Below are 12,281 nucleotides of genomic sequence, written 5' to 3'. Positions count from 1 at the left end.
AACTTTTATAGCGGTTTTGAAGGAGGATAGAGATGCCCTTTCTTTTATACCTGTTGGGAGCGCATTCCACATTGATGTGGCATAGAAAGAGAATGAGTTAAGACCTTTGTTAGTTCGGAATCTGGGTTTAACGTGGTTAGTGGAGCACCCCCTGGTGTTGTGGTTATGGCGGTCATTTACGTTAAGGAAGTAGTTTGACATGTACTTCGGTATCAGGGAGGTGTAGCGGATTTTATAGACTAGGCTCAGTGCAAGTTGTTTAACTCTGTCCTCCACCTTGAGCCAGCCCACTTTAGAGAAGTGGGTAGGAGTGAGGTGGGATCTGGGGTGGAGGTCTAGAAGTAACCTGACTAGCTTGTTCTGAGATGTTTGGAGTTTAGATTTGAGGGTTTTGGAGGTGCTAGGGTACCAGGAGGTGCATGCGTAATCGAAAAATGGTTGAACGAGAGTTCCCGCCAGAATCCTCAAGGTGCTTTTGTTGACCTTTTGTTGTAAATGGACTATTAAGTTGTTTCACATTGTAACATACAATAACTTAGTTTGAAACATTTTTTTTCAGAAATATCCATGCTCTCATTAAAAAAAATCTTAATACGTAAAAAATGGACAAAAGGTTGCAAATAAACAGACTTCCAACTTTAAAACTCACGGCAGTTGACTTCATCACTGTTGTCCCCACAGTTGTCGACCCCGTCGCAGCGTTTTGATATCGGCAGACACACCCGATCATTATGACAGCGGAATTGCCTCATGGGAGGACACTGGAATTTAACTGAGGTAGAAAAGGAGAGAAGCTTCAGAGGGGAGAAATAACTGCATGCAGTCCTCAGGAATGCTGTCAGTGGAGTGCAAACTCTTACCACATTCCTCTGGCTTCTCGTCAGAATTGTCTCCACAGTCGTCCTCGCCGTCACACTTCCAGCCCAGAGGTTTACACAGAGTGTTGTTGCATTGGAACTCTTCCAGTGGGCAGTGCCTACCAACTTGAATGTGACGAGGATTACAGTATTACTTTGCTTGGTGATACATTCAGAATAAAGAAATCGCCACCTCACCACCAATATCGCATTTCTCCTCATCGCTTCCATCCATACAATCAGGGTCAGCGTCGCAGCGCCAGCGAATAGGGATGCAGTGGCCGTTTTTGCACTGGAACTGATCACTGTCACACTTCACGTCACAGCCATTCTGGATCAAAACCAAACATTTTGTTTCAATTAGTGTTGCCAAAAGCATGCAATTTTTAACAAGAAGTGCTGAGTGACGATACCTCATCTGAGCCATCAGCACAGTCGTGGTCACCGTCACATTTCCAGCGCCCGGCAATGCAGCGGCCATTTGTGCAGGCAAACTCGCTCTCAGAACACTGGCGAGGAACTGAGAGAAGAGAGTTATCACTTTAAGAGGATGAGAGATGAGTGTTCAAGGGGAGGAGACAAAAGGAGAAGCAAAAAGAAAGAGGAGAAAGCACAGCAAAAAAAAAACCCAAAGATAAAGATAAAGGCGGCTCCTGTTGCGAGACAGGCAGACATAAACAAAAAGAGGTTGGTAAAGTTTGACAGGAACGACTCAAGGGGAAGCAGAGGTGGGGATGGAAAAGCATATTGTATACTACGGTACAAAGTGGAAGATTTGGGGGATCTAAAAGGATTGAAAGTGGGCAGAAAGTACAAGCTGGGCGCATGAAGGACCGGGTAGCTGAGACTGTGAAGACACCTACCTCTGACTCACGGCGACAGGTCAGTGTGAAAATACAAAATAGACATGAGGTGATATGAGACGTGCAGATGTCCACAAAAGTGATTCAAACGGAATCGCAACCATGCATGTCGTTGAGTAAGTTTTAACAACAAAATACAGTGAAATGTGACATATTTATAACCGCTTGTACAGATTTATACACACACAGGACACTTTTTAGCAGTGATAGGTGGCCAGCACCATCAAGGCCATCTTTGCTAGCCTAAACACTATCGAAAGCACTGACCTACATTTACAACTCAAATTATTGTATAGGTTCACTGAAATTGTTTTGACCAGCAGTCTATTATTGTCATATAAGATTAGGGAACTTTCCAGAATATAGGAAAACACGCATCTCAGAAGTCTCTTAAACTGCAGTATATTAGCAATGGAGCTGTTTTCTTTAACAATCAGCTAGCCGGCGTACAATAACTACAATAACGCTAGCATTTTTCAAATCTGCACTGGCTGACGGAGGAGGATGAATATACTTTAAAATCAATTTTCAGAAAAGCTTGATACCGTAGCTAGCTAGCTGGTCACAGGAAAGGGTTTATTCACTACTTCCAGAAAAGTTTTAACAAGCAGAAAACTGGTTTACAACCTTTAAATGGGCTGTTTGCAACATTTACACAGATGTCTAGAGGGCACTAACTTTCCAGTGTATTCTACACAGTATATCACGCCGTCTTCCGGCTTGTAGGACAAAATTACGTACCTACATACGTACGTAACACACGCACGCGCATTAGCTTTGGGTGTCGTTAGTTAATAATAGAGATTTGGGTAATTAGTATTAGCTGTCATTGAATGTATATTCTATTATTATAACAACATGACTGCAAATTGTTTGTTGCTTCTCTTGGACTGCTTTTGCATGTGTGCACACTGTACGTACGTGTTGACGAGACAGGGTGAGTGACCGCGGTAAACCCCATTTATTTTATCCGGGCCAGCAAAAAAATCTAATACACAAACTTACTCATTGTGAAAAATATAGACCGTTTTAACATAAATGTGTTCTGTTAAACCACTAATGGTAACACAAGCCAGCCAATGGTGTTCTTGTTATAATTTGTGCTTTGAAAAATATTACTGTGAGGAAGTTGAGGAAACAGCCTCTTTTACTGGATTTTGCCTATGAATAATCACTTGTGAGCATGGGGATGGGTCAAATGCAGAGGACACATTTCACCACACCTAGTGTGTGTGTGACAATCATTGGTACTTTAACTTTAACTTTAACTTAAATTTACTATTATATTCTATAAAAGAGGGGATGTTGGAAATTAACTAGGGACTGGATTGCCGCTCGGAAAAAGAAAGAAAATGGCAGCAAAACAAGATTAGATTTTTTGTCAACTGTCATGTTATATATTCGCAAAGTAAATACAATCCAGTGCTAACGTATCGCAGATGTTAGCCGAGTTTTTTGTTTAGTTGCAGGGGGATATTTGCATTGTGTGATAGGTTTGCTATGACTTGGTGTTAAGTATTCATCTGCGGTTTTTTTTCTTTTCCGTTGCATCTAATACGCATTATTTCTGAGAAATGTTTTGTGGTTGTAGTCTGCACTGCACCATATTGAGAGGTTACCTTATCTAGTAACATGAGAGGTGTCTCTGGATTTTGTAAGGGTATGGTCACAAATTCACAATAACATGGTGGATAGGAACCTACCACACTTGTCTTCATCAGAGTTGTCCCCACAGTCGTTATCGTAGTCGCACTGCCAGCGTCCCGGCACGCAGCGGTTGTTCTTACAGCGGAACTGATACGGTTCGCATGTCCTTTCATCTGGGCACCGAAGCAACATCATCAGCACAAGCTTTTGCTTTCTGACTTTTCTTTGCTTTTCTGTAAGACCTATCTGCCTACCACACTCTTCTTTGGGTTCATCCGAAGCATCGCCACAGTCGTCCTCGCCATCGCACTTCCAGCGCGCCGGGATGCAGCGGCCAGAATCCTTGCAGCGGAACTCGTCCACGCCACACGTCATTTGAGCTGCACCACAAAAGATTTCATAAATAGAAGGTATGGAACTTGACATTATGGGAATGCTGGCTCAGCATTCCTGCCTCATTGGTACTATATAAAAAATGCTGAAAATGTTTTTGTTTAGCTTGGATGTATTCAGCCCACTCCCCAACCTAAAAAATCCCCCTCACCGCACCCCTAAAACCCAGTTTGAAAAAACAAATCATGATTTTACTCAACAGAACAGCAACAATGCAAAAATAATATCCATTTTAAAAATAATTTCGTTCATGCACGTTTGTGCGAGTGTAACAGAAGCCAGTCAATTTAAGGAATAGTGTTGGCGATCCGGGAGATTGCCTCTGCTTTAAGCTCAGTTGTCAGCGCACTGGCCTCTCACACCGGCGACCTGGGTTCGCGCGCCGCTCAGACCAGTAGGAAAAAACAGCACAGGCGAGAGAGAGAGTACACAATCGCTGCATTTTGCCGTCAAAATCGATGGCCCCTGTTTGGGTGGGCTTACCTGGGCTTAAGCCCAGGTAAGCCCGTGCATTTGATGTATTATACATAAAATACATTTGATCTCAAAAATATTTAATTGCCATTGTAAATTGTATTGATTTGCAACATGTACATATAATTTAGTTTGCAGTGAACCAACAAAATTATAGGGGTTAAATAATTTAAGTAAAACATACTGTAACATACAGAATATGTATTATATATGAATATTATAACTGCATATTAAGCAGTAGAAAATGGATGGTTGGATGGATTTCATGTAATCAATTTTAGGTTTCCTTATATGTTGTGTTATGTTGTGTTCTCAAGACATCAAATCAATCGCTGGACTCTTGAGATTGTCTTAGAAAAACGTTTGCCTCTAACCAGAGCAGGATTCATCATTAGTTCTTAAATAGGACAGCTTTGATCTGATGGCATGGTGCAGGATCCAAAGTATTTATCCTCTACAAGAGGGAACATGCCCAGACAAGGATGGTTTCGCTCTATTGTGGTGTAAAACAACAGTTGTTAAGACACAAAGCAGTGAGACCAAAAGTACCAGTGTCTTGTTGTTAAAGGCTAAATTATTGAATCTCTCAGGCACTTTGGTTTCAGGTGCCCTTTTGACCATTGATACAATTGAATGAAACGCTAACGACAGTAATTCCATCCTTATGACTGTTGTGCTGGTCGAAATTTCCCATTATATCTTAATAGTGGAGCGAAAGTATCCTTGTCTGGCCATGTCCCCTCTTGTAGAGGATAAATACTTTAGATCCTACACCAGGCTCTCAGTCTGGAGCTGTTTTATCTAACTAAGTCTGTGAGCATGAACCGATGAAGCCTGCTTGGATGAGTAGTAATATGTCTTTCAAGACAATTTGAACAGTCCAGTTGCGATCAATTTAATGCCCTGAGAATAAGCATATTCAAAGGCACGTTATGTTCTGTTTTATGTAATAGTATTTAAATTTTATGAAATTATATTTTATTTCATGTTCCTATGCTATGCTATAAGCTGGTCAACTGTAATGTTCTATTTTATTAGAGCTGTGGGATCCGAACTCTTTGCACAGTTAGTCGTGACAGCGTCATGATATTCTGTACACTTAAATTCATCAACTGCGCAAAAATCAATCTTATTACTATAATGTTGGTGTCTAAATCACTTATTTGAAAGCTTTAAACATACTCAAAAACTTAGCAGATTTTGCAAGAATGTGTATGCTGGGGAAAATGTACATATATTTAAGCGGTGAAATGAGAAATAGTCACAACCGGTGTTTGATTAATAGAAATCTGATCATAACAGGATGCCTGAAAATCATCAAAGAGCCTATATAGTGAGATGGTTTGCAGGTGCAATTTTGGGATACTTGGGCTATATATTTGTATTTATTTTCCATGTAAAGTTTAAAATGTACAGTACAAAATATTACAAAAAGTTATGCACTATATTATGTTTTGATTGTAATATTTACTTGGGCCATATATTTGTATTTATTTTCCAGGTAATGTTTAAAATGTACAGTACAAAACATTACAAAAGGTTAAGCACTATATTATGTTTCGATTGTAATATTTTCACACTGCATCTGCACAAGCTTTGTGCAATTGTGCAAACCCTCACAGCAAAATATTTTTTTCTACTAATTATGATGCATACATTTTTTGCAACATATTTAACAAAAACAATCCTACTAACGGATAAGTACTCATGAGGACAGGTGTGTGTGGTCAGTTGGGTCTTACTGCAGTTGGCGGGCTCATCAGAACCGTCCACACAGTCGTTGTCCCTGTCGCATACCCACACCCTTGGGATACAGCGCTTGGTGACGGCACACTGGAACTGGTTAGGGGCACATGTCACCTCCGCTGTAACAGGAAGGACAGACGGATCTTTAGACCGACTGACTTCTGGACAGCAAACACAGCAACACTAAAACAACATTAAATTGCTTGGATTTATACGACGTCACGTTCGGCTCATTATATATGCGTGGTGGTCAAGCCAGTGTCTGCTCTCAATGGGTACTATAGGCACCATTTAGCTTTTCTCAAAGAAAATTGCCCTACGCTTGCGTTGTTTTCGGTTGTACAAACTGTTCAAATCGCGTAAAGGATAAACATTTCTTCAAAGTTCGTCGAGAGGTAATCAAGAAGAGTTAAAGAGTGCAAAATTTTACGATAGACGACGAGAAAATCACGCATTTAAGTACAAGGGAGTAGCTGTGTCTAAGTTTGCAGTGATCACTTCGTTGAAGGTTTCTCTGATATACTTTTAACGTTTAATATTTCCCGTTTGAAATATTATCATGATATTATTTGTATTTTACTTTTTAACAAACAGAAATCAGAATGTCAGGGTCAATACTTTGTTAGGTAAATCACTTCTATGTCTCCCCTCTTGTTTATTTTGTACACAAATGAGTCAGAGTACATATTACAACAGGACAACAATCAAATATGGAAATGATTCAGTAATTGTTAGTGTGTTAAATGGAAATGCTGTCACGGGTGTCAAACTGTGGAGTGCTAAAGTTACATGGACACAAGGCGGCAAGTTAAATCATGAAATGCAACCTTAACCAAGCAAAAACGATGCATATTTATCCAGTAGAGTCTTTTGATACCAATTTCCTTGACCCAGCCAAATACAAAGAAGTTGTAGGCATAAATGCTTTTCTAAGTTTTCATCTGTTTTGTCGAGTAGAATGACATCTGGAGCACAAGATGGTGCGATATGTCTGGTAACGCCACAGACAGATAATCCTTGATATCACTCGACAAAACTTTTTTTTAATAAAGTATAGAGATCCATTTCATTGCATAGTTAAATTTTTTGCTCGTATCTGCTTTTTGCAGGAAAATCTACGCCCCTCGTGTACTCGGAGACTTTGCGCGATGCTTGCTGCACAACAGTCATATTGGATTGTTTACCATTCTTGTTACGGGATGAAATACAAGCAATTGCACGATTTGGAATTCAACCCAAATCTTTGGAACAAATATGTCTGGGTGTCTATTTTCCTTTTTTTATGGTTGTTGAAGGCTTTTATTATAACATTTAACTTGCCCACATACATGAGGTCACCATACCTGTCAATTAAAAAATAATGGAACATTTGAGTAAATAAGTAAAATAGTATTTTACTAAATCTGGTCAGATCTAAATTTATCTGGGTGTTAGACTACAAATAGTATTACAAGAAAAAGGATATAAGACAACAAAATACAGTAATAGTAATGTACAAAAGACTTGGGGTACTACTTGCTATGTTGTTCTAATGATCTTGTTTACATTTTGACATAGTAAAACAACAAATAGAAGGATAGTACAGTTGGTAGTATTACTCAAAAAATACAATATCTATTCCCACTACATTTTGTAAAAGGAGTGTGGCACATTAGCCGAGGAACAATCCATTCAAGTTTAGTGAGGATCTGGATAAATGTGTTGGTATTTTCACCAGTTGAGTCACTATAGCATCAATGGAACTGGCCACCTTCTCACACTCATAATTGCACCGCGTGTCATCCACAATGAACCAGACGGTTGACTGCTAAAAAAATACGACCCCCAATTTATTAACAATTTTGGCCTTAGCAGAGCAAATTACTAGTTGTAGAAAACAAATGGGTAGAAGTGTAATCAATATTTTGTTAATATATAATTGCTAAAAAAACAAATCTAAAGTTGGCCAAGGGCTTTTGCGCAGTACTGTATAAAACAAGTAATATTATTTAAGCGTCACATTCAGATGAGAGACTCCTGTGTGGTCCCAACACTTTTGTCCAGTGTCACCATATGCATCAATTGTTTTTCAAGCTTCCACTGTATGACAGTTTTCTCGATGAATGTGCTACTTACGACAATCTCTCTCGTCCTCCCCCTCGCCGCAGTTGTCCTGTCCATTGCAACGGAAGATGCCAGGAATGCAGCGACTCGGGTGGGTGCATTTAAACTGACTGGGCAGGCACACGTGGATGTCTGGAAGGTGAGTCACAAAGGTTTTATAACAGCTAGGAAAATGAAACAATTTATTAGCCCGTGCGTACCACAATTGGCCTCATCTGAATTGTCTTGGCAGTCGTTGTCTCCGTCACAGATGTAGGCGGGATTTGTACAAATTCCCGTTCCACACTGGAACTGACCAGGTCTGCACTTAAACTCAGCTACAAAGGCAAAGACAAGTTATTATTAAATTAATATTATTATTAGAGATGTCATGGTAATGAGATGCCATCATGCATTGTTACGCCATTTTAATAAGATGACTCCGGGTAGCCAAATGCTATATGTATCGTTAACAGTTACACTTCCTGTCCCTTAATGTGTGCCGTGTGGGAACTCGGTATGCATCTGTGCTGTGCTAAAAAAATCACTTTACAAATACAGTACATGTATCGTTTGGGCACAACAGATGGGATTCAGCACTTACGGCAGTCAGCGGGCTCATCGGAGCGATCCCCACAGTCGTCTTCAGTGTCACACTTCCACCAAAATGGAATACACTTGTCATTTTTGCAAACAAACTGAAAAGACAAAAGGGATATTGAGATAAATGGCATCAAGAAATGGTAAATGTTTTAATGTAAGTTGTTAACAATGTAGTCATTTAAAGTAGCACACCTGACTGGCAGTGCAGTTGGACAAGCACTGTTTCCCATCTGCTCCCAGATAAAAGTTAGTGGGGCAGGCACATTTGTAGCCCCCTCCGGGTGACAGCAGGCACAGGTTACTGCAGCCGCCATTGTTGGTCTGGCATGGGTGATCGGCCACTGCAGTAAAGGGAATTCCATGTAAATGTAATCAAGTCCAGATAGGCTATAAAGGATCCGCAAAGTGGTTTTATCTTACCGTCTGGTTGGCGATATGGGTGGTAAATATGGACATCCATTGGTCTGTGTAAGGTGCTGATCAGCAGGGTTTTGTTGATTCCCAGAGTCTTGTGAGCTCTGTTGATGGACTTGGTCTCCCAGTCAGTCCAGTAGATATACTCCTCAAACAGGGTCATGGCAAAGATGTGCGGAATATCGTCGTTCAAGACTGTTTGTGCAGTGTGGAGGGAATCATAAAAGTTGGTACCCGGCGTCAAAAAAACTAAAGCATCTCCCCACTCGTACATATTTTTGTGTGTGTGTGTGTGTGTGGCGGGGGGGGGGGGGGGGGGGGGGGGGTTTGGGGGTTTACCTGTGTGTCTGTTGGTTCCATCCAGGCTAGCAAAGGCAATGTAGTCCTCTCGGGCGTCAGCCCAGTAGATGCGATCATTGACAAAGTCCAGTGTCAGGCCGTTGGGCCAGGTGATCTTATCCTCCACAATGACAGTCCTATTGGTTCCGTCCATCCCAATCCTCCCAATGTGAGGGGTGTCCCCCCAGTCTGACCAATACAAGTAGCTGTCAAACAAACGTGCAGTATTACAATTATTGCATGATAACGGGACAAAACCTAAGCCAGAAAGTACGAAATAACATCTTAATAGTTAAAAAAGTAATACCGTAATGACTCGACTGTAAAATAACTTTAAATATAATACAAACCCTTCTTTTTCAAGAACCCTTTGTAGACAAATATTCAAAGACAAAGACAAAATGTGTTTTTAATCATGTTTTCAATATCAGTGAAAAAATAAGCGATACAACTTTTTCACTTCCAATACGATACCGATATTGGAGCGTTGAGTATTGGCCGATACAGATATTGATCTGATATGATCTCCGCACGAATCATATATTTTAATTATTTTCTCTTGTGGCATGCTAAGACAGGCTTGATCAAGTGAAATGATTCAACTGACCTTTTTTTATTAACTGTCTGGAATGGACTTATGCTGTCTCTAAGTTATAGTAGAGTGGTAATTGATGTTTTGGCAACACGCAATAGCCACAATAGTTCATTAAGTTGAGCTTATGACACAGGAAGTTGAATGATGCGGACACGTAAGTTACTGGATACTTTGTATTACGCCTCTGTCTCGGAGACTTTGTATCTTGAAGTAAAATGCAACTATAATTATTTGATACTTAGTTATGTTGGTAAGTTTTGTTTTAACCAGCAATATTGTTCAATTAGGACGCTTATGTCTAGCTTGTGTGCTATTGTGTGCTTAGCTGTTGTGTAGATGCTAGCCCCAAGTAGCCTATAGCCTATTATGTTTACCTTTTGTAAACGACTTCACTAAAATAGAAGAAAAGACCAAGACCAATACTGTCAATCATTTGGAGTCACCTGCTGATTTAAATCGGATCATACTATACGGGATGGGCCTAAATTAAGTATATTGAAAAATCACCTGTGAACAACCAGACATTCTGTGTTTATATGTAATTGTAAAAAATATACGTGATAAATATTCTTACCTATATCGTACATCCAAAGCTACGGCTCGAGGTTCTCTCAAGCCATTGTTGACCAGAACTGTCCGGTACGCCCCATTCAGCTTGGACACCTCAATAGTGTCCCGCCCCTTATCACACCAGTACAGGTTTCCTCCCACCCAGTCCACAGCAAGCCCATCTGGGTTGCTAAGTGATGTGCGATGGAGGACCTGTCAATCAAACAGAACCTATTTTGTGAACACGTCAGAGTTATTTTCATTTTAAGTAGTGTACAGAGCAGGTTTGGTATTGACCTGAACATCACTGCCGTTGATGTGCATGCGCCGGATCATGCTGCCCTGTGATGTCACATCAGTCCAATAAATCATCTGCTGGCGATAGTCAAAGTCCAGAGCCACAGCGTTGTTCAAGCCCTGTCAAGGTGCAGGCGGTGCATTAGTCAGAAGCACAATTATTACACTGTAATGTAACGGAAGCCGCAGATCTCACCTGTTTGATGAGAGTGTAGTTGGAGCCGTGCAGGCTGAGCTTTCTTAGGTAGTAGCGGTTGGCAAAGATTAGGAAGGGTTCCACATCTGCACAAAGGAAAACATGAATGTAACTGGAGAAGGCCATGTGTGTGTAGAAATTGCATATGATGAGCTTAAACAAAACTTTAAATGCTGTATGAAAAATGTGGAATTATGGAAGCATTTCTGTACATTATTACATTTATATGATCGTTATAGGGTATTTTCTGCACAATCCCACACTGCAAAACCCAAATTTAGCCACTCTTGTAAAAGAGATTTTAATCTCAATGAGGTTTTTTTTACCTGGTTAAATAAAGGAAAATGAAATGAAAATAATTTAAAGAAAGCTAAAGGAGTCTTATTTTATGCAACTTATCATATGTAGTTTATTTAATTTCTACAAATGAAAAATTATTTTATATTAAAAAAGTATATATAGCCAATTTTTATGAAGGTATTTTTTCTAGAAATTCATAATTTTTTCGAATAACAAATTCTTCCACAATTTAGTAAGAATATTCGTGTTAAAGGTGCCATAAGTAATAATTGCATGTCAAGTCATCATTTATTGGCCCTGATATGTCAAAAGGCATTATTTTCTAAATAGCTCTATAACTGATAACAGTAGTTCAGCAGGGATATGCTCATTTTCATTTCGATGCCCCGCCCGACACCGTTTGACCAATTAGAAAGTCTGTGAGTGAGTCAAATCCAGGTTGCCAGTTACGCACCGCCCTCTTCATCGAGTTACTGCCACTGGTAAAGTTACTAAACATGTCAGACCTACTTAAATTATACTTGCCAACCCTCCCGGTTTTACCGGGAGACTCCCGGTATTCAGCGCCTCTCCCGATAACCTCCCGGCAGAAATTTTCTCCCGACAAACTCCCGGAGCTGGAGGCCACGCCCCCTCCAGCTCAATGCGGATCTGAGTGGAGACAGCCTGTTCTCACGTCCGCTTTCCCACAATATAAACAGCTTGCCTGCCCAATGACGTCATAACATCTACGGCTTTTAGAGAGTAGAGTGCACAACTGCGCACACAACAAGGAGACGAAGCAGAAGAACGAGGAAGTTAGAGACATGGTGACGCCGTCGACGAGCAAGATGAAGAAATACGCTTGCAAGTTCCAAAACGAATGGAAACAAGAATTTCAGTTCATCCAGGACAGTTCGAAGGGGAACGGGTATGTAATTATGTTG

At 40.4% G+C, this 12,281-nt stretch overlaps 1 protein-coding gene across 3 annotated transcripts in view; it reads right to left on the bottom strand.

Annotated features, from left to right (window-relative positions):
* LOC133650712 (low-density lipoprotein receptor-related protein 1-like) overlaps positions 1-12,281 on the bottom strand; it is a 294,864-nt gene that overhangs the window by 24,176 nt on the left and 258,407 nt on the right. For all 3 annotated transcript variants that reach the window (XM_062048313.1, XM_062048295.1, XM_062048304.1), the window contains exons 57-72: positions 11,056-11,141; positions 10,860-10,979; positions 10,588-10,775; positions 9,419-9,624; positions 9,086-9,274; positions 8,858-9,006; positions 8,667-8,760; positions 8,284-8,400; positions 8,096-8,215; positions 5,977-6,099; positions 3,622-3,747; positions 3,424-3,540; positions 1,271-1,377; positions 1,056-1,188; positions 861-983; positions 650-772 (exon numbers count right to left, since the gene is read on the bottom strand). In XM_062048313.1, coding sequence (XP_061904297.1) covers positions 650-772; positions 861-983; positions 1,056-1,188; positions 1,271-1,377; positions 3,424-3,540; positions 3,622-3,747; positions 5,977-6,099; positions 8,096-8,215; positions 8,284-8,400; positions 8,667-8,760; positions 8,858-9,006; positions 9,086-9,274; positions 9,419-9,624; positions 10,588-10,775; positions 10,860-10,979; positions 11,056-11,141 — 2,121 coding nt within the window. The remainder of the gene's footprint in view (positions 1-649; positions 773-860; positions 984-1,055; positions 1,189-1,270; positions 1,378-3,423; positions 3,541-3,621; positions 3,748-5,976; positions 6,100-8,095; positions 8,216-8,283; positions 8,401-8,666; positions 8,761-8,857; positions 9,007-9,085; positions 9,275-9,418; positions 9,625-10,587; positions 10,776-10,859; positions 10,980-11,055; positions 11,142-12,281) is intronic.

This window comes from Entelurus aequoreus, linkage group LG01 (genome assembly GCF_033978785.1).
Source record: "Entelurus aequoreus isolate RoL-2023_Sb linkage group LG01, RoL_Eaeq_v1.1, whole genome shotgun sequence".
Taxonomy (NCBI): Eukaryota; Metazoa; Chordata; class Actinopteri; order Syngnathiformes; family Syngnathidae; genus Entelurus; species Entelurus aequoreus.
Note: the sequence above shows the minus strand (reverse complement) of the source record. Positions and strands in the feature narration are given on the sequence as shown.